The sequence below is a fragment of the Bos mutus genome, chromosome X (genome assembly GCF_027580195.1).
Source record: "Bos mutus isolate GX-2022 chromosome X, NWIPB_WYAK_1.1, whole genome shotgun sequence".
NCBI classification, from domain to species: Eukaryota; Metazoa; Chordata; class Mammalia; order Artiodactyla; family Bovidae; genus Bos; species Bos mutus.
The window spans coordinates 117,687,252-117,710,099 of record NC_091646.1 but is presented as its reverse complement, the minus strand read 5'-3'; the positions used below and the strand labels follow the sequence as shown (position 1 = coordinate 117,710,099).

General features: G+C 40.7%; 1 protein-coding gene across 3 annotated transcripts in view; it reads left to right on the top strand.

The window, feature by feature from the left end:
- The window catches only part of POLA1 (DNA polymerase alpha 1, catalytic subunit), a 295,847-nt gene that overhangs the window by 50,624 nt on the left and 222,375 nt on the right, over positions 1 to 22,848 (top strand). For all 3 annotated transcript variants that reach the window (XM_070366396.1, XM_070366398.1, XM_070366397.1), the window contains exon 26: positions 104 to 226. In XM_070366396.1, coding sequence (XP_070222497.1) covers positions 104 to 226 — 123 coding nt within the window. The remainder of the gene's footprint in view (positions 1 to 103; positions 227 to 22,848) is intronic.

Below are 22,848 nucleotides of genomic sequence, written 5' to 3'. Positions count from 1 at the left end.
AGGACACTGAGGGTTTCTTATTGGTGAGTTAGAAAACATCTAATGTAATGCTTATGCATCTGCAAATATTGTTGTCTGTCTTTTGTCCTTGTGTGGTCTGCAGTATGACATTCGACAGAAGGCTTTGAAGCTCACGGCAAACAGTATGTACGGCTGCCTGGGATTCTCCTACAGCAGATTTTACGCCAAACCCCTGGCTGCTTTGGTGACATACAAAGGAAGGGAGGTAAATGGTATAACATTGCCATATCTAAAATGAAAGTATTTTAAACTATATATATTACGGAGTGGGAGAGCCAAAAAGTTTGCTTCCTAGTAATACAGCTTCAAATATCTCTTTCTTAGGACAAATTTGAGCGAGATACGTTTTTAAGTAAGGATTCATTCATTAATCCAATTTTTGTGTATGTGTAATTATTGAGCATCTGCTGTATGCCAGGGATTGTTCGAGGTACCAGGGATAGAGTGTTGAGCAAGACATAAAAAGTCCCCTTGTTGTGAGGCTCGTATCTACCTAGAGCAAGGGGTATAGAAAGGGCTTGGGGTGGAGAGAAGGTCATTTGGGAAATCAGACTTTAAATATGTGAATAAGCAAATATAAAAAATAAGACAATATGATAGAAGTAATGCTATGCAGATAATTAAAACAGAGTGGTAAGTTGAACACTGTTAAGGTGGCTGGCTGGCTTAGCTTGGTCAAGGAAGTGTTCTTTAGGAGGTAGCATGAATGAAGCCTGTGATGTAAGGAAGCTAGTTTTCTTGTGGATATATTAGGTTGGAGTGTGAGGGAAAGGAAGAAGTCAAGGAGGGTGCCTCCATTTTTGTCTTTTAGCTGGTTAGCTAGCAAAACCATTTATTAAGAAGGGGAAATCTGGGAGAGAAGTTCTGTCTTGGATATGTTACCTTTGAGAGTTGTAATAGATCTGTAGGCATTTTAAGTAGGCAGCTGGATGTACAAATTCCTAATTGCATGAACATCATCAGAACTGGAATTACAGATTTAGAGTAACTGGTTTTAGAAAGATGGGCTACATACCAAACAGATTGGAGGTGCTATCCCTCTGTAAACACTAAAAGCTTCATCTGCTTTAGGACCGTGTGCGTGGATTTTCCTTAGTTTGTAAGAGAATAGTTATATTAGATATTAAATTCCATTTAGCTCTAGTAAAATACTGATTTCTGTCAGTGGATTTAAGACTACTTGGTCTTAAGGAGGTAGTGGTTATAGGCAGAATACTCATGCTGGGGACCTGGAGTCAGAATCCTCTATAGAGTAGAGGTCGGCTCATTACAGCTTATGGGCCCAATCCAGCCTGCCATCTGCTTTTATAAATAAAGTTTTATTGGCACATTGTCACACTCATTCATTGAAATATTGTCTGTAGGTACGTTTGCAGTACAGTGGAAGAGTTGAGTAGTCAAGATGGAAATTTGAATGACCGGCAAAGCCTAAAGTATTTATATCTGGCTCTTAAAAAAAAAAAAAGCTGACCCCTGTTCAGAATCTAGATTCAGTTTAGTTCAGTTCAGTTGCTCAGTCGTGTCCGACTCTTTGTGACCCCACAGACTGCAGCCTCCCTGTCTATCACCAACTCCCGGAGTGCACTCAAATTCATGTCCATCGAGTCGATGATGCCATCCAGCCATTTCATCCTCTGTTGTCCCCTTCTCCTCCTGCCCTCAATCTTTCCCAGCATCAGGGTTTTTTTAAATGAGTCAGCTCTTCGCATCAGGTGGCTAAAGTATTGCAGTTTCAGCTTCAACATCAGTCCTTCCAATGAACACCCAGGACTGATCTCCTTTAGGATGGACTGGTTGGATCTCCTTGCAGTCCAAGGGACTCTCAAGAGTCTTCTCCAACACCACAGTGCAAAAGCATCAATTCTTTGGCACTCAGTTTTCTTTATACTCCAACTCTCACATCCATGCATGACTACTGGAAAAACCATAGCCTTGACTAGACAGACCTTTGTTGGCAAAGTAATGTCTCTGCTTTTCAATATGCTATCTAGGCTGGTCATAACTTTCATTCCAAGGAGTAAGCGTCTTTTTTTTGTCATTATTATGCCATGTTATTCTCTTTTTTAAATATAAATTTATTTATTTTAATTGAAGGCTAATTAATCTCATGGCTGCATTCACCATCTGCAGTGATTTTGGAGCCCCCAAAAAATAAAGTCAGCCACTGTTTCCACTGTTTCCCCATCTATTTGCCATGAAGTGATGGGACCGGATGCCATGATCTTAGTTTTCTGAATGTTGAGCTTTAAGCCAACTTTTTCACTCTCCTCTTTCACTTTCATCAAGATGGTCTTTAGTTTTTCTTCACTTTCTGCCATAAGGGTGGTGTCATCTGCATATCTGAGGTTATTGATATTTCTCCCGGCAATTTTGATTCCACCTTGTGCTTCTTCCAGCCCAGCATTTCTCATGATATACTCTGCATATAAGTTAAATAAGCAGGGTGACAATATACAGCCTTGACATACTCCTTTTCCTATTTGGAACCAGTCTGTTGTTCCATGTCCAGTTCTAACTGTTGCTTCCTGACGTGCATACAGGTTTCTCAGGAGGCAGGTCAGGTGGTCTGGTATTCCCATCTCATTCAGAATTTTCCAGTTTATTGTGATCCACACAGTCAAAGGCTTTGGCATAGTCAATAAAGGAGAAATAGATGCTTTTCTGAAACTCTTGCTTTTTCAATGATCCAGCACAGCAGTGCGTGTTGGCAGTTTGATCTCTGGTTCCTCTGCCTTTTTTAAAACCAGCTTGAACATCTGGAAATTCACTGTTCACGTTTTGCTGAAGCCTGGCTTGGAGAATTTTGAGCATTACTTTACTAGCATGTGAGATGAGTGCAATTGTGCGGTAGTTTGAGCATTCTTTGGTATTGCCTTTCTTTGGGATTGGGATGAAAACTGACCTTTTCCAGTCCTGTGGCCACTGCTGAGTTTTCCAAATTTGCTGACATATTGAGTGCAGCACTTTCCCAGCATCATCTTTTAGGATTTGAAATAGCTCAACTGAAATGGCAACCCACTCCAGTACTCTTACATGGAAAATCCCATGGACGGAGGAGCCTGGTAGGCTGCAGTCCATGGGGTCGCTAAGAGTCGGACACGACCGAGCGACTTCACTTTCACTTTTCACTTTCCTGCATTGGAGAAGGAAATGGCAACCCACTCCAGTGTTCTTGCCTGGAGAATCCCAGGGACGGGGGAGCCTGGTGGGCTCCTGTCTATGGGGTCGCACAGAGTCGAACACGACTGAAGTGACTTAGCAGCAACTGAAATAGCTCAATTCCATCACGTCCAGTAGCTTTGTTAGTAGTCATACTTCCTAAGGCCCACTTGACTTCACATTCCAGGATGTTTGGCTGTAGGTGAGTGTGAGTGATCACACCATCGTGATTATCTGGATTGTGAAGAATCTAGACTAGACGTATGTAATAGCACTTTGAAATGATGAAAACGTTCTCCATCTGCAGTATTGAGTGTAGTAGCTGCTGGCCACAAGTGCCTAGTGAGTGCTTGATAGCTGGCTACTGTCAGCCAGCTGAGGAAGTAGAGTTTGAATTTTATATAATTATAATTAAAATTAACCTCAAATATCCCTATGTGGCTAGTGAACTGCTGTATTGGATGATGTAGATCTCACTGGCATGAAATGAACAGGACTTTGAGAGCTGCTCTTCTGTTGGAAGCCCAATCTCAAAGACTCTTGAGGGCACAGTGAGGGAGGGCAAGACATGTATTGGACACCAGCATAATGTGAGACAGTTTCAGATGCATTCTTCAGTACGACCCCATAAGAATCAATTGATAGAGGTAATTGTGTTCCCATTTTGCTGATAAGAAAGCTAATAAACTCAGAGGTGAAGTGTAACAAGTGACTTATTTGAATGGGAATCCAGATCTTCCTGACTTGAAAGCTCTTGCTGCATGAAGGTTGTGTGCTTGCTCCATCTCAGGATGGCTTTCCTGACGGCTGCTTTGTATTCTACCTCTTATTCCTAGAAGAACGCCTTTTTCAATACTCAAGACACAAGCCTTTTTTCCTTGAGAAGATATAGGTGTTTTAGGGGCTTATTGAAATGAAGGAAGGATGTCTTCATTTTCTTAGGCTAAGTTTACTTTAAAATTATTTAAATTTTATTTCTGTGTATGTATCCAGTGGCTTCTGATAGAATACCATCTTATTTTTGTATTAGGAAATGCACTCACTATGCCCCAACTGGGTGATAATACATGGGTTGACTATTGAGATTGGATCAAGGTTACTCTTAAGTTTCTCATGAGAGGCAATAGTTGACAATTTACTCCCTTGGAGAGTGCCTCTTGCTGTTGGGAAATCCCTGTTGTTACATTTTCTGCATTGGCTCAGAAATCCACAAGCTTAAAAGGGCACTGTTGATAATGATAAGCCCCAAATTTGTCCAATGATCTCCCCCACTCCCCTAATCCATTGTACTTTAAGGGCAGTATTTTTGTTTAGCTCAATTTTTAATAGGGAATTGAAACTCAATTTTTATTTTTCTGTTATATAAAATGGAAGAGTAACAAATCTTACTAAGTATTTTGTTTAAAAAAAAACCCTACTCTCCCCACTAAAAAAAGAATTTTAGATAAATCTAGAAATAATCATGTGTGGTTTAAATTCTTGGTTTCTGCTTTCCCCTTGTCTCTTTCCCCTTTGCTTCTTCCCACAAGTAAAATATACAGCAACTGTGGGAAATGGGCCTTTAAAGTAATGTGAGGTTAATGAGAAATAATAATTACACAGTTGCTTCCTGGAAATCTTATTTGAAAAGATTCAAAGCCATGTACAGAAATTATTTCCTATAATAAAATTGATTGTAATGTATTGGTGATAATTATTAGCACTGGCGGATGGAAGTATTTTATGTGATAATCTGTCTGTAGGTTTACTGTTATTTTCCATATGTTAGGTCTTTGTGAATTCAAGAATCTTTTGAAGATTGAAGACGTAGGAGGAATGAAGTGTAAAAAGAGAGTCAGTTTGTTGAATTTTGAAATATTTCTGTGACTTATCAAACTTGTTTTTGTACCAAGAGTAGACCAAATAATATAGTAACCTGAAATATAGTAATATAGTAACCTGAAAATCCTAGAAGTTGATTGCTTTTAAAATCCTTGTAGGATAAATTAGATTAAGGTTCAAGTAGAAATTAATGAGAAGGAAACCTGGTAGTATGTCACCAGAAAAGACTAACATTTTGCGTTTGAATATGGATTAATACACAATCTGGGGAGGCCTTAAGCCCCCTCCCCCATTTTATTTTTAAGTCTATTTTGTGTGTGCTCAGTTTGTTGGAATCATGCAGGTTTGGCTCTGGTGACCTAATAATTTCTGTAATCAAATGTATTATGGCTGCTAGAGTACTCAGAGTAATTACTAATTGTACTTTTAAAAACAGGTTTATAATAAAAATGCTAATAGTTATGTCAAATGGACATCAATATTGTCTTTTCCCAGGTGTGATCTTTCACACTTAAACTCTTCTATGATTTTTAATTGCTCGGCGGTAGAGGAATTAGTTAATGGTTAAGGAATTGTATGAGGGACCTCATAGTGTGCAGATTATTTAAAAATCATGAATTCAGTATTTCCAGAGAAGTAATATGGAAAGCTAGTTGATAGATATTCAGAAGTGAATCTACATAAATACCATCTATATTTGTGTTTGTTCTCAGTGTATTTGCAGAGACATAAAAAAGATACTGGGTAAGTTGATAGCACTAAGTGGATGTATATTTTAAACCACAGAGAAAACAAGACTAGGTAGTCAAGTGACTGGTGTGGTAATTGAAGTGGTTGTTCACTAGATGGCGATAGACACCCTGAGATCATTAATCAATTAAGGCTTTATACTGTGAACAATAGTGAAGGCCATTTAGTGACACAAATCTGTCCAGATTTTTCACTTTTATTAATTTGGAATTATTAAAGGACCAAAGGATTGTAATAGTTTATTTAGTGTTTAAAATAATGATGGTCTTTGAATAATAAGTTTTGTTGATTGGATCAATCATGTAATGTATCATAGCAAGCTAATTCTTCTATCAAAGAGCAAAATTCACACTTCTGGCCATGGGGTTACAATACATAACTCCCTTGGTCACAGTATTAGGCTAATCTAAAGAGAATTGAAATGATTTTGATGTGTAATTTTGCCTCTTTGAATTTGTTGGCATTTTTTTGAGGGATTTTTAACTTTGTACTTATAAACATACTCATTGCATAATTCTTAGTGTAATGGTAATATTTGTCTTTATGGAATAATTAGTACTTATTGACGTTGGTATTGTTTTATTTCTGCACTCTGTTATTTCTGTGCCCTTGAGAAAATGATTTTTGGTCTGGATTTCTGATTGCGTTTTAAAGTGAATGTGTGCTCTAATGTTTGGGTATAGAGCCCGTGCATTTTCATTTTCTCACCCAGTAGGCTAAAATGAGTCTTTGCCAGCCTGCTTGCCAACCAGTTGTAGACTGCCTAGCTTTTAGTTGCGTTTGGAGCTGAAATTTGGGCATTTGAAAAATGTGTCCAAATCATTACAGGAAAACACTACAGTCTGGGCAAGCCTTCCTAGGAGTCTCTTGGCCACAAGCTAGTGCCTGTCAAGAGCCCTTCAAAATGGCCCTGGGATGGAGGGCTGGCTGTAGCCTTCGTTGATGTCAGTGGCAAAACAGAATGAGTTAATAGGCAGAATCTTATAATTAAGTGCTGAAGAGACTTTCTGATTTATCTGCAAATAAGCAAAAGTTTCACATTGTCAATGTCTTTTCTTTAAAAAGCCTAGTTTTAACAAATTAAATGCAATAAAATATTGTAGAGACAACTGAAGACCCTTTCCTCCATACCCTCTCTCATTTCTTTCTTTTTTTGAGGTACCTGCTCTCTCAGGTTAGTTGTGTCCTTTCTGCCCAGGGTTTTTTGCTTTCACAACAGATAATGTGTACCTATATATGTGGTGCCCTAGAAGTTTTTACCATTTATGTGTCATGCTATACATGTGTTTTTGCAGTTTGCCAAAAACAGTAGGAGAAAGTACCTATTCTGTACACCAGTTTTTAAGCTGGTCCATGTTGATACAGTTTCAGACTTGGTTTATTCATGTTACTTATTGTGTAATATTTCAGTGAGTAAATATAGCACAGGATATTTTTTATTCTCCAGTTGTCCATGTTTTTAGGTTTAATTCTTTGCTACTGCAAATAGTGCTATAGTAGACAGTGCCACCTGTGCGAGAGTTTCTCCAGGGTATTACTAGGAGTGGAGTTTGCATGGCCACAAGCATTATATGATATTTTATTAGTGGGAGCAGTCATTTATCATGGCAAGCTAATTCTTTCAGAAAGTTAAATTCATCATATTTATGGCCATGGGGCTATGATACATGACTTCTTCAGTCACAGATTAGAGGTTAATTTAAAAATTGTTGTTCAATTGCTAAGTTGTGTCCAACTCTTTGCAGCAAAATGGACTGTAGCCCCCAGGCTCCTCTGTCAATGGGATTTTCCAGGCAAGAATACTGGAGTGGGTTGCCATTTCCTTCTCCAGGGGATCTTCCTCACCCAGGGGTTGAACCCCCATCTCCTACATTGGCAGGCAGATTCTTTACACTTGGTCACCAGGGAAGCCCAGTTTAAAAATAGTTGGGAATAATCTTGCTATTCAGTTTTACCTTTTTGAATTTGTTATTTTTCTGTTGAGGGGTCTTAAACTTCTTATGTACTTGTAAACATACTTGTTGTGTAATTCTTTGTGTTCCACATCTTTGCTACCACTAGTTATTATCAGAATTAAAATTTTTGCCAGTCTCATGAGTGTGAACTGATAGCTCATTGTGATTTTAATTTACATTTCCTCAATATTAAGGCGAGCATCCTTTCATGTGTTTTAATGCTTCAGTTTTCTTTTTTCAGTGTGATTTGCTTGTGCATGTATATCTTGTTTCACTGAATTGTATGTCTCTAAGTATTCTTAGGTCAAAAGCTAATTCTTGTTTGGTCATTTTTGTTACAAATACCTTTTAGTCTGTGATTTGTTCTTTAACTGTATTGTCTTTTCTTGTGCAGAAGTTTTTAAAACTTATTGTCACATATTTGATTTTTTCCCCCCTTGTACACTGTTTTGTCTTAGGAGATCTTTCCCTCCTCCAATGACAGAGACATTCTGTCTTATTTTCTTCTAAACTTTGCAGACTTTGGCTTTTCTTATTTAGGTGTTAAATCCTTCATGGAATTATTTTTAGGGATCGTGTACAGAAGAGGTCTAACTGTATTTGTCTTCTTTGCTTCCTGTGGAGTTATTGAATCTGTTCTTCTGTTCTGGGGATTGATAACCTATAAATCATGGGTTCACTCCTGTCTGCTGCCTATTTTGTGTAAAGAAAATTTTATTGGGCCACAGCTACACCTACTTGTTATGGCTGCAGCTGTGCTGTGTTAGAATGGCAGAGCTGATTAGTGCCCAGATAGACTGAATGACCTACAAAACCTAAAATATGTACTTTCTGGGCCTTTATAGAAAAAGTTTGTGGACCTCTGATCTATTAATAAAAGAGAGTCATGTGTAATGTTGAAAGTTTGTTTGGGTTTTTCTATGAACGTATTTTTTTGCCAACTCAATAGAAAAGTCACTCTGATTTCTAACAGTAGCAGTCGTAGTAGGTTAAAGTGGAGGAAAGTACAAGTAGTAAGAAGGGAGGAAAATAATCTTTTGGACATCTATAAAACCTGGATTTTGAGGTTTCACTTGTTTATATTGTCACATGAGAACTTTTCATAGAAGCAGAGGGAATGTCTGTGACTCTTCTCAAGTTGTATGTGACATTTTATGTGTCTGCATATGTGTGCTTTCAGGAGGAAAGGGTGCATAGCATTTATGAGAGTCTCACAGGACACTGTGATGTAGAAATACTAAAGAACTGCTGAGTCTTGTATTTCATTTCTTCCCTCTGCTATAGGTTGAGAGGACACTTTAGTCTTAAAAATATATGTTTTTGTCACATGGCAGTATGAAGAATTTTCTTGCCAGACCAGACTGGTGGAAACTGTGTGGGTGGTAGGAGGGAAGAGTTCTAATTCTGTCTCCAGAATTTTAATAGCCACCATTAAGACTACTTTTAACTTCAGCTGACCTACTAACATTTTGAATTTTTTTAGTATAAGAAGTTAATTTCTCTTAAGGCTGAAAATGAAGGTTTAATATATTTTGGCAGAATATATTTAATGTTAAGAAAAGTAATATCCCTTTTTCAGTGATCACATATCACTTACCACTTTGAAGTTGTTTACATTGTACAATTCTAAGCCAGAAAAACTTTTAATTCCCTTTTTATTGTTGTAATTCAGGGATGTTTGGGTTCTAAATTCTTTGCAGTTCTTCATACTGTTCTACCTTGTTAATTCACATCTACTAATTCAGAATGGGTGGTAATTCAGATGGAATGAGTTAAAACTCTTCATAGTACAAATTAATGGTAATTTTAGAACTAAGGTTCTTTTTATATACTTTTAACTTCTATAGAAACACCTGTTTTCAGTCAAGCAAGAGGCATCCTAACTGCAGATTATTTATAACTTTTACTAAAAAGTTGATGAACTTTTACTAAATAACATCTATTTTTGCTTGTCCATTTGTCTGTATCCTTTCTGAAACTGGTGAAAGTATTGTTGGTAAATATACAGCTAAGAAGAGGACATACCTTGGAAATACCCCCATGTAAGGCCAGTTCCGATTATGATAAATTAGACATTCAGTAATTTGAGAGAAGTACAGTGACAAAGAATTTCAAATATATAGAATAATTTGGAGACAAGTGGGTTACATTTAGGCCTGGTTTGCATTTATGTTTTTGGAAACATATAATATTTCTTGCAAGTAACTAAAACTTTAGACTTTTAAAAATAAATTGAGAAGAATCTTATCCTTCTCTTAATGGTTGGAACCTATCATCTCCAAGATGCCTGTACATGTGGCTTTGTGTGCTCTTGGGTTTTGAATGTTGAAAGGGTATGGGTTTAGGAGGACACAGGCGGTCGATGTTAGAGGCAGCTGGGAAGAGGGAACCAAAGTCAAGTCCTGCCTGTGAACTGGCCTGGGTCTTTGTCAAGAAGACCTCCCACCCCTCCCAACACAGTGTACCCTTGGGTGTCAGCAGCAGACAGGTGGTCCTGGGGCTGTGTGGACTGGCCTTTTCCCTCTTCAGAGTCTTCTCAGTTCTAACCTTAAAATTGTCAGGATTTATTTCATTAAGGAAGGTGGAATTTCTTTATTCCCAATCAAAATTAGGGCCTTTTTAATTTTTTTTAAGTTTTTTTTTTTTTTTAATTTTATTTTGGCTGTGCAGGAGCTTTTCTGTAGTTGCAATGAGGAGCTTCTCGCTGATTGCAATGTGTGGGCTTCTCACTGTGGTGGCTTCTCTTGTTCAGAGTATGGGCTCTAGGGCATGCAGGCTTCAGTAGTTGCAGTGTATGGGCTCAGTAGTTGCGGCTCCCGGGCCCTAGAGCACAGGCTCAATAGTTGTGATGCACAGGCTTAGTTGCTAGTTTGCTGTGACCCTGGGTTCATGCTGACTTAGAAGTTTCTGCAGTTATAGATGGCTGGATGTGGAAGAGATGCATTTTTAATATAGGATCTTGATTTTTAAGTCTAATTTGATAAGAATGGCCTGGATACTCAGAACAAAAAAAAAGAATTCTTTATACATTTTGAGCCACTTTGAGAAGACAGGGGTGGTATTTTTGCTTCGACATTTTGCCCATTTAATTCCTGAAACCACAGGGAGGTGGCTGAGGACGAGGAGATAAATATTACTATCAGACTAACCTTGTGTTTGCACCGCTGGTCTCTGCTCGAGCAGGTTGAGTCTCATTACTCTGACTTGAATCACAGAAACTGAGGCCTGGAAATCTTCCTTTCTTCCCCACCCTCTGCCACAATGAGTGACTTCCTGTTAACCCAAACTCATTCCTCTTTCTACTTACGTGAACATTTTCTATAAACCTGTTTTGGTGTTTGTTTCTTTTTCATGAGCCGCGTGTTATTTGACAGGTGTTCTGCAGCTCCTTGCTTTGGCAGTGAACCAAGATGACAGAGCAGTAATGATTTTGAAAGTGCCATTCCCTCCTTGTTAAGACACAAAAAGAAAAGTGTGAAGTTTTTAACCACTATTCACCAGTGGCATAGAAACTGGCGTAAGTTTAATTGTCTGGTTCCACAGTCAGCCTGCCTAGATAATTTCCTGGATAATGCTACTCCTAAGGAAAGGGGAAAATATCATATAACTTTGCTTTTTTTTCTCTCACATCCTTCCCCCCACCTCTTCCACAAATTGCAGATACGAATGGATTATAGAGAAAGGATTGTTGTTATTTTAGTCGCTGAGTTGTGTCTGACTCTTTGTAACCCCGTGGATTACAGATAGCCTGCCAAGCTTGTCTGTCCATGGGATTCTTCAGGCAAGAATACTGGAGTGGGTTGCCATTTTCTTCTCCAGGGGATCTTCCTGACCCAGGGATCAAACTTGTGTCTCCTGCTTTGCAGGTGGATTCTTTACCACTGAGTCACCAGGGAAGCCCAGAGAAAGGATTACTGTGAACCCAAAATACTGATCTTTCCTCCAGCTTTTCCTTTCCTCATCTGCCCAGGTAGTAGATTTGGGGGCGATGTGGTCGCACTCCACAACCTTGCAGATTTCCCCAGCCCCCAAATGGATCAACCACCCCAGTGTTTGAATTTGACGGTGTATAAGATATCACCACACCATCTCCTGGCTTCAGCCATGCTGGGGACACTTCTTGTTAATTGGAAGAACCTGCTTTTGACAGCCCATGCTGTATGGTGGCCTGTGCACACTCTCTCAGCAGTACAGTTAGACCCTTCAAAGATACATCCATCTTACATTTAAAAGCAAAACAAGTCAGTTGGACTTATTATGGCTCAGGACTGGTTAACTGAGGGCAGACTAATAGAGTTAGTGCCTTCTGTTGGCATTTCATCCCTTCAGTAGGCAAGCGTGAGCCTGTGTCAATTTGCCATATCATAAATACGGTGTGAAATTACACTGAGCCAAGTTTGGTAAGTTGTGGGAGTTTTGGAAGGCGGGGAGAAGAGCGGCTTTCTGTACGTGTGTATGTGGTAAGAAGCTGTTTGATTTGAAGCCAGAGATTCCTGAGCCCTGTAGTCATCGCTTTAGAGATTTTGTACCTACTGTGAAATGTAGTGCCACTGTCGGGTTGTACAGCTGTCCTCGTTTCCTTTTTGTTACGAATTTTTGTGGCTCAGTTGGCTGGTGTCCCCTTTAAACTTGAATGTATTAGATTCTCAGAATTTCAGTTTTTTCTTTGAGAGCTCCCTTCCTCTTTTAAAAAAGCAAAATGAACTAGAATGTAACTGAAGTGAATCTCTATGTGCATTTTGAAAAGAACAATAAAGCATGAGTGATTTCCAGAAATGATTTATGCCTGGTGTTTGGAATAACTAATTGTTATTTGCAGGTTTGGGTTTAGTTTTTCTATTACCTATTTTTATCGACTTTGTTTTTTTACATTTAACAGAAGATTGGCTCTTTTGAGGCTAGTGGTGAGAGTTTCGCCTTAGGGCTAAAAGTTGAGTGGGGATGGGAGTAGAGCACAGATATTAAGTTTCTGTCATAATTTGGAGTGTTAGACACTTGGCTATATTTGTTTCAGGGGCTTTTCACCCCTGCTAACTTAGCCACAGGCTATATTTTCAGCCCTGTGCAGGAGGAGACTGTGCCTTCCACAGGCAGGGAGGAGGAGGCTTGGGGAGGGGGCACTTGGGGAAAGGAATAAGCTCATGGTCTATTAATAAGGTGCATTGTTCTTAAGGCCACATGTAATATTTCTGTGCACCCGCCAATAGGGTAGGGTGTATGGTCTATTCAGGTTGAACTGTGTGGCACGATGCAATGGTTGAATCACATGAAAAATCTGAATTTCTTCTTTAATGTTGTCCTGACAGGGCAGAAAAAAATGACTTGTTTTCAGAAGATTGGCTTAGAGCAGGTGAATATCTTTAATTCAATTACTGATTCTTGCCTCATAGCCAGAAATTCTTCAAGTAACATTTGCTGTGTGTCCCACAGAGGGAAATGGAGACAAATGACATTGCTTGTGACCTGCAGGCTTGAGGCGAAAGCCTTAGGTAATGATTCCAGTAAAACTAGAGCTAGAGCTTGGGAGGCTGAACTCGTGATTCTGTAGTAGTAAACAAGAGAAAGGATCTGCCATAGATGCAGACACCACGTGAAAAAGCCTGAATGTCTCCTGAAGGAAGCCTGGACTGGAAACATGGGTGCCAAGCTCATTCACTGTGTGTTTTCTGTGTTTGACTTTGAGTAAGTCCATCCCTGTGAGCCTCTGTCTTCACATGTTAGAGGGTGCTGGTTGACAATGTCTGCTGCTGCATACTCCAGTCTCAAAGCATGTTACCTTGGAAAGCCCGTGTACCATGGTCTCTTGTCACAAATGAAGAGGAAGGCGCCAAACCCCCACCCAGTTGGGCCTGGTACTGGTGTGTTGGGGACATGGTGGTAAATCTGAGAGTTCAATGGCCTTATCCTCGTGGGATTTTATTCTGGTAGTAGAGAGCCAGTAAGCACATTGTCCAGTGAATAAACATGCTGACCCAGGAGAAATAAGTGCTGAGGCATGGAACAGGAATTTTTGAATGCTGATAGCAAAGGCCCTCTGAAGAATCAAAGCACCCAGACTGAAGAATCCAAGGTTTCCTGAGCATGTGACACTCAAGCTGAGGTCAGGAACGTGTGTGCAGGAGTTAAGCTAAAGGGTTAGAGGGGTCAGCATTCTAGGATGAGGGATGACTTGTGCAGAGGTCCCATGGTGGGTGAAAGCATTATGTCGTCAGGAACTGAGAGAAGGCTGCTGGAGCTGGGCGGAGTGTAGAGGGGAAGAGGGGAGTGATGGGAGATGAGGTTGGAGAGCAGGACAGGGGCCCCACTGTGCAGGCCTAGCTGGCCATGTTGAACAAGGAGGGGGGTGTTAGCAGGTCCTTTGTGGGATGGAGGGATTGACTCCTGTTTACGTTTTGTGATGGTCACTCTAGCTGAGTGAGTTGGAAGAGTCTGAGTGGATGAGCGAAACTAGTTAGTTGGCTCTTATTTAAGATATTCCAGGCAAGTGATGGTGGTAGCTTGGCTGGTGTGATGGCACCCAAGACAGGTAGAAGATGCTGACATTATGTGTTAAGAGAAGAAGAACCAGTTAAACCTGGCAGCATCCTGGATATTGAGCTTAGGATGGGAAAAATACCTAGGTCAGCTTCAGGAGAACTCCTGACCTGCTGAGTTGTGCAGGCTGACAGATGGCAAGCCTCTCACTGAGGTGGAGTGTTGGGAGATGCCTGTGTTTGGGCCCGGGGGAGGGAAAGATGAGCAGTCTGATATTGGACATGTTCATTTTGAGGTGGCAGGATATAAATTTGGGGATCATTTGGTGAAGTGCGATAAATTTAGTCATGGACGTAGATGGGATTACTTGGGGAGAGGAGAGAGTGGAGAGAAAAGTGGGCATAGGGTTCTTCCTGTCTTTGGGTCCCCAGTGTGGAATGGCCTGGAGGAGGCAGCACAGAATGAGAAAGGCAGGAACACGACATGTTGTGGGAGCCAGGGAGGAGCATTTCGGGGAGGAGGTGGGTGCTGTCAGAAAGAGACGCTGGTGATAGGCTGGAAAATTTCGGGGACATGGACGTGATCGTTGATTTCAGTTGGAGATGTTTGAGTGCATCTGTGGCGATGACCATAATTGCTGTGGGTAGATATCTTTTTTAATTTTTTTTTTTTGTAGTTTTAGCTTCCCCCCCCAAAAATGTAAAAATCGAATTTCATACGCTGCAAAAAACTTGTAAACTAAACAAACAAATACGAAAGTGCATTCTCTTCTGAGGGATGTTTCTAATATTTCATAGGCTACTTCAGTGTAGATTACGTACAGTGAAACCCTTTGTAAAAAGCCACGACCTTCTTGTGGCATGCTAACAGGGATGGACCTTGAAGTCAGGACACTCAGTGAAATGAGCCCCTCACCAAAGACGAGGACCCTGTAGGGAGATATTCTCATTCTCCCCAGTTTATAGATGAGGGATTTGAGGTCCAGAAGAAGTAGCTTGTGAAACATCCTAGCTAAGTGGCAGCCCTGGAATCCAGGCCTCTCCTCCCCACCCCACCCCTCAGGTACACGCGCCCAGCCTGCTTCTCCACCTGCTGGTTTTATAACCTCTCCGAGCCGCAGGTTCTTTGTTTTTTCCTCATGGTAACTATCCAGGGACTTCCCAGGTGGCTCTATTGGTAAAGAATCTGCCTGCCAATGCAGGAGACACAGGTTCAATCCCTGGGTTGGCAAGATCCCCTGGAGGGAGGGCATGGCAACTCAGTAAATGTGACCTTGGCTGCGGGGGTGTCCCCCCCTTGAGAGCCACTCTTACCCCGTCTACATTTTTCTCTCTTGAATGCTGAAAAGTCTACTCTAATAAGGCCAGTTTATAGGCTGTTTGCCAAACTATTTTCTGTTGTGTTTTTACTTTGCTGTTTCTTCTGCATTTTGTGCCTTTGTCCACCTACACCACTGATTTTGGCTGCCTGCTTCTCTTTCTCATTACTCATTTTGCCTGAGTGATTTCCTCTGACCTCCCTCACTTTTTAACTCAGTGACTTCAGCTTACATTTAATTCGTTTAATTTACTATGTAGATTCAGGAGCCTGCAATGTTTTTTCATGTCCCCCAGCAGCAAGTAGTAGTTGACACAAAGTGGCAAACACCAGCCTTTTGTGTAATATTTAAGAACTTGTTATCTTTCCTGTCACTTCTTAGCCCAGTCCTAAGATGCAGTTGGGTTTCCCAGGTGGTGCTAATGGAAAAGAACCTGCCTGCCAATGCAGGAGATATAGGAGATGCAGATTCGATCCCTGGTTTGGGAAGATCTCCTGGAGGACAGCATGGCGCCTACTCCAGTATTCTTGCTTGGAGAATCCCATGTACAGAGGAGCCTGGAGGGCTACAGTCCATAAGGTTGCAGAGTCAGACATGACTGAAGCGACTTAGCATGCACAAGATGCTAAGTGACCCCTGCCAGTCTTACCTTCAGAATAGTCAGATTCATCCTTTTGGCTCCACGGCCACTGCCACCCCCTCTCCTAGTTCAGAGCCACCATCCCTGGCCAGGATCACCACAGCAGCCTGCCTTTGGTGTCCTTCTTCCGCTCTTGCCTCCTCTGATCTGTTCTCCACGCAGCAGGTGATCTGTATTTTTAATATGTGATTGCATCACGTCCCTTCCAGTGGCTTCCGTCTCAGTTCACCTTGACCTCCTGGGTCCTTCTTGGGTTGTTTCACCTCTGCAGTCACCTTCTGTGCTCCCGGCCTGCTGCCCTCCCCACCCCCACTTTCCCACAGCTCGTTCAGTTCGGTTCAGTTCAGTCGCTCAGTCGTGTCCGACTCTGCCACCCATGAACTGCAGCACGCCAGGCCTCCCTGTCTATCACCAACTCCCAGGGCTACATTTTCTTTGAGTTGTACACACATGTTCATGGCCGTCCCTCCTTCTGTCCCTCTGTAGAGCCCTTGTGCTCTCGGCACCACTGCTGGAGCCCTCCTGCCCAGCTGCGTTTTCCTTTCACTGGGTCTGGGATTACATGGTACTTTCTTGGTCCTCTACCTAAATAGGTCCACTCATCCACTTCCATCTCTCATTTAAAAAAATTTTTTTTCAACTTTCTATCATTTACTTAGGCTGTGCTGGATCTTCATTGCTGCATGTGGGCTACTCTCTAGCTGCGGCTCCCGGGCTCAGTAGTTGTGGCGCAAGGTCTTAGTTGCTCTGAGGCATGTGGGATCTTCCCAGACCAGGGATCAAACCCAAGCCCCTTGCACTGGCAAGCAGATTCTTAACTACTGCACCACCAGAGAAGTCCTCCTCTCATTTTTAAAGAAAAGTTTTTTTTTCTTTTTTTTTTTTGCACTAAGTTTCATAGAGTAAAATAACATATTTGTGTAGCCATCTTCCAGAACTGATACATGTTAAGATTTTCTTCTAATTGCAGCTTTTCTTTAAATAAAAGAAAAGTCTTACTAACAGTTAATACCCTCTGCATGCCTGCCCTTCCCATGTTGCCTCTTTTTCCTCTCCAGAGGCACCTGCTATTGTGAAGTTGATATGTATCTTTCCAAAATGGTGTGCTTTCCTTGCCTTTGAATGTGCCCATTTAATGTATGTAAATGATATTTCATATTTGAATTTGAAACTTGCTTTTTTGCTCAACATTTATATTTTTGAACTGTATCTGGGTTGGTACATATAGATCTAATAATTGATTTGAACTGCTCTGTAGTATTCTATAAGTATTTTGCAATTTATTTTTCCATTTCGCTAGTAATGGTCATTTAGGTTGCTAATATTTCACTGTTATGGAGCATAGACATTCTTGTATTTGTCTCTTTGTATATGTGTGTGAATTTCTCTGTTGTGTTCTTTTCTTGCTCAGTACCCTATTTCGTCCCCATCTTGCTACTCGTCATTCTGTACGAACTGATTTAGTTTGTTTTCATGTTCACATTCATCTTCCTCATTAGACTGTGAGCCCCATTGAGGTAGGAAGTTTGTCTTACTCACCCCTGTCCACATAGCACTTCACATGGACCTTGGCAGTTAGTAAATACTTGGTTATTGATATTTGTTGTATTAATTCAGCTACCTGCTTTCCATCTGTCTTGTGTGCTTCATCTCTAATTTTTGATCATCAGTTTTAGACTTTTGAAGAAAGGTGAAAGCTGATGAATTGTCACTTTGTACGTGTAGTGAGTGCAGGTGATTAGGTAAATCTGGGGTGGAAAGTTGCTGAGGAGAAACAAAGCTTTAAATCACTTGCTTTGGACTAAACCTTTTTTCATCTCAAAACTTGGAGGTGAGGGGTGACTTGGAGCCATACCGACTAGTTTTTGGTTATTAAAGGAACTGTCTAGACCAGCTAAGGTCTCCTTCCACATCTGTAGCATTATTTTTGGAGAGGTGAGGGGGTTTTGTATTTATATTCTAAAATCATTTTAATTGAAAATTAGAAAATAAAGGACTACTATCCACCTGTTGCTCTTTATTTTGGAGTGGGACTTGTGGTATGCATAGGCAACAGGGGCCATAGATAAAGAGATGCAAGATGAAATCAGACTGTTGATCTTCAGATTTTTTTCTAATTCTCATGTTTATTAGGGTCCACGAATTAGTGCATGTGTTCTATGCTTTTGAAATGGTTAGGTTTTCTTTTACCATCACAGACTTTAGATTTAACTATTTAATGCTCACGTACCGAATTCACAGAGAAGGAAGACCAATTTGTGGGATTGAACAGGTTTATCTGTACCCTTCTCCTAGTCTTAAAATGGAGTGCTGCTATAATCACACCTTGGGCCTCATTTCCAGGGCATCTTGCTTTCTCCTCCAGGGGCCTGTGCAAACCATTTGCTGATAAATTGAATCACTGAAGATTATGCTTGGGCACATTTCTTAGAGGGAAAAACATAACAGTTATGGTTGAATCCTACACTAATGCCTCCTAATTTTTTCTTTTTCAGTTTGGAATATATTGATTGTCCCTTCCCCTACTCAGTTTATTGTGGTTTACACATGATGGGCCCCTGACTTAGGTTGGGTAACAGGCATTATGGATTTCCAAAGAGATTGGGATCTGGTCTCACGTTCCCCTCTGTATATAATAGTAAAAATTAGGCACATCGTTCGGTTAGAGGTAATAATAGTAGCTAAGCTATATTAAGCATTTAATGCTTGCTAGACACTATTCTTAGCACTTTATACTAACAGCAAAGCCCTACTGTAACATATAAGCTGAATTTTAAAAAATATTTTTTTCCAGTCATGTAAAGTGTAGGAGTCATGTTATAATTAGGTTTATGAAAAACAGTGTTTTTCATTTTGTTTTCTCATTACTGTGTGTTGGGGGTGGCATGGAGGAGACAATGTTTGCACTGATGAGGTGTATAGAAATGTACTGAACTGGGAAAATCGAAATGGTCGTGAGCTGGTTATTTTCTAACATCACCCCTGCTCCTCATCCAGCCTCTGGATTCAGGCTTTAGTTTAGTCCTATAAGTGGCAGCTGATTGGATGAGGCAGGTTAACAAGGAGTTTTTATGCCTTGATCTCTGTTTTATAACCTGGGAGAACTAAAGTATAGAGATTGTCAATAACTTGCCTAAGATCACAGGGCTGGTGAATCACAGAGCCATGATTCAAAGCTAAGCCACCCAAGCATTCTAAACTGCCCCCAGTGTACATTCCTGTGTTGTGTTTTTTTTTTAATTTTCGTTTTGTTTTTTTTGGCCACACCGCATGTGGAATTCTAGTTCCCTGACCAGGGATTGAATCCGAGCCCACTGCATTGGAAGTGCGGAGTCTTAACCACTGGACGGCTAGAGAAGTCCTTAACATTCATTAAAAAAAAAAAAACAAAAAAAAACCCCTTGTGTTTTTTGAGTGTGTCTATGCAGCAGACATCACGAGGTGGGAAAAAATAGTCTTGCATCTCCACTGTGCTGGGAGCCATGTTTATTTGAGGGCATGTGTGCCAGTTTTCATGTATCATGCTGGCTTGTTTAGTATTTGCTGCCACTTTATAGATTTTCCAAGAACATTGATTTTCTTTTTACCCCCTCAGTCTTTAGACATCAGCCATAAGGGAATTTGCTTGGTCATAGTGAACACAGCCCAAAGAATGGAATTCTGAAGGAAGCAGATCGGGTGATGAAGCAGGGGTAGACCGGGCTGCGGAGGAATGCCTCCTCCTGTCACATGTGTTTTATGACACACGGTGGTGGTGCTGTTGCCCACAGCTGAAATGGGGCGGCTCTGGAGCATGTCTGCATGGCTTATCTACGGCACTCATTGCCTGGTACAGTTATGAAGGTCGAAGTGTGTTTGCCATAAGCAGAATAAACAAATAGATCGAGAAAATGTATTCAGTAATCTTTGCTTGATGAGCAGAAGCCAGTGGTTGTTTAAAACAAATGAAGGGGATTAAAAACTCCCCTAACTTTTATTTACCAATCAAATTGCAAAGGGAAAAAATAGCCTATTTTTAGACTGAGGCTCCAATTATGCTAAGCCTTGAAGATAATGAAACAGCCTTACACAAAAGCGTGTGGTGACGCAAGTTTGTGTGGTGAAATTCCAAGACATTCACTGACTTTTTAGGATTCTGCACAGTGAATATTAAGCTCCTAAAGTGTTTGTTGCCCGGAAACAGTGCTTTATTCTTTTACATGCAGTGTAATGAAGTGAACCTGTGTTGTAATTTGTTTCTTGTGAGGAAAGGGAAAATTAGCACACATCATCTCCTTCTGCATCCTATCTTTGGCCTCTTGTGTCCCTTTTATTTGCTGAAGCCACCAAGTCATGTTGTTACTAATACTGCACACTTCCTCCTGTTTCAGTCACTCTGATTTTTCTTCATGTGCTACACAATGAGGGTTTCCAGTATTTCAATTAATTTTATATTGTAGATTTGGCAGACTTTGGAGGCTATTTTACCCCCCTGCCGCTCTTTCTTCATTCTGCATAAGAATTGCCCTTTACCTTTTCTGCTCCTGTTTTCTCTAAATCATCAGGTGACATCTTTCCTTGGAGCTAATTAGTTGGGGGGATTTAAGTGAAGTGTGTGCTGGCCCAGGGCTGGGTAATGGAAGCTGGCTGTTGGTACTCTCCCGGCTCCTGATCCCTTTCCATTTACAGGTTTGGTAATGGGCTTCTGGGTTTTCATTCTGCTGCCTGTAGTTTTGTTGCTGAAAATGAAGCTGAAGTGCTCAGTGCTCATGTGATGGCGAGTATAAAGCTTCTTTCCAAGGCAGCTTGTTCCCTTACTCTCGGAGTCTAGCTATAGCTTAGGTCCTAAGGCATCTGCTTCTTAGAGTCAGGAGCTTGGCCATCTTCCTTTCAGTCTTAGAGTTTTCTTTCTCAGAGTAGTTGCTGTAAGAACTAAGTGTGGGAAGGCAGAAGGAGAGACCTATCAAAAACAAGAAGTCAAAGCTACCAGCCCCTGGCACTGGTGGTTTATGGAAGGCTTTGATGAAGTGGGGAGGGAGTGAGCTGTGGAGGAGTTAAAAGTTCCTCATTAGATTAAGACTGAAGTGGAATTTGACCTGTGGAATAGCTGGAAACATAAAATAGCTGTCAGGTGACTGCTAAGGACAGTCTGGTTGGAACAAGTGGAAGCTGGGACGTGTCTCTGGCCAAATGGTACTTTTACTATATTTCATTTAATCTCCCACAACCCTGTGGGTAGGGGTTCTTATCCCTTTTTATAAATGGAGAAAAAGTATTGAAGGGATTAAGTAATTGCCAAAGTCTCTTTATTTGTAAGGGGCTAAAATGAATATTGCTTCCTATATCCCTGCCACTCTTCTGAAATACAGGAAACACAGACACCAACAGTATTTATCTTCTTATGCTTGGTAAGTAAAATACTGGGCGGTCCAATCGCTGAAAAGCCTGTAATAGCTTTTTTGTTAACTATACTTCACTAGAGAGCTCTGTCTTAAAACTGTAAGTGGGCCAAGTTCAGTTCGGTAATCTGGCCTCCTATGTGCCAGGTGCAGTATGGAGTCCTTGGGTACAGGGGTTCCCTGATTGTATTCTGAGTTGAGAGGGTAGAGGGAAAGGAAAGACACCTGTAATCGAATATTATATTGTATGAATAAGATATATTTCAGGGAAGGAGGGAAGATGGATATTGCCTGGGGTTAGAGAATGATACCCACATCCATACATAATTCCTACTCTCTGTTCCATTGATTGATTGGTCATTGCCAGGATTTGTCCAGAGAGGTATGCAGTGCTGTTTTTGTAGGAGTGGAGCCCAAGAGCAACTTGTATGATGTCACATCCTTGGGGACCTTCTTTTCCAGCTAGAGGTCTAGATTTATGAGGTTAATGAAGGTTTTGTTTTTGATGAGTGAAGAATCTTCCATTTCTACAGCCATTAAACTTTTTGTTGCCTTAATTTTGAATTCTCCTCAGCTATACCTTTCCTCACCACCTTCTCTAACCGGAGAGGGAAGAGAGCTTTTTACTTCCAGCTCAGCACATAACTGGTACTCAGTAAAGATTTTTTTTGCTTCAGAGCAACAGAACTTGAAATCTTTGTGTGGTTAATTCATATTAATCTTTTGGGATGGAGATAGAAGAGGGATAGTTTTGTTGAATACAAAGCTGCCTTTTGTAACTACAATGACAATAATTATAGATAAACCATTCCATATACATTAAAGCTCAAGATAAGTGAAAAAAAAAATACTTCCAAATTTAAGTGTATAATTCCTTCTCCTACTGGATGCATTGCACCTCAGACCAGGATGCTGAAGGTACTCGTAATTCCTAGTACTGTGCCTCACCCTTGATATACACTTGATGATGAATAATTCACTTATGAAATGGCTATGGTACATAGGGTTCCATCTCTCAGGAACCCTGGATAATAGATGTTCTGGCATCTGCCAAACTTGGAGACCATCTACCCTTGGTGGAACAAACTGATCCTTCAGGGCTTTTTGGTACAGTAAGATGGGGATTGTAGGAAGGAAGTTAAGAATCAAAGCATGCTCTGAATGCTCTAGTAAATGTAGTATAAGTGGTACTTGGACATTGCCCTGGGCCTGAAGGTAGGGTTCTTTAGTACCTCATACAATAAAAGGGGGAGAACCTTTCAGTGCTTTTTTTTCAGAGTAGAAATAAAAAGGTCTTGGAGTTGTAACTCTTGTAATTTGGGATGCAAATTG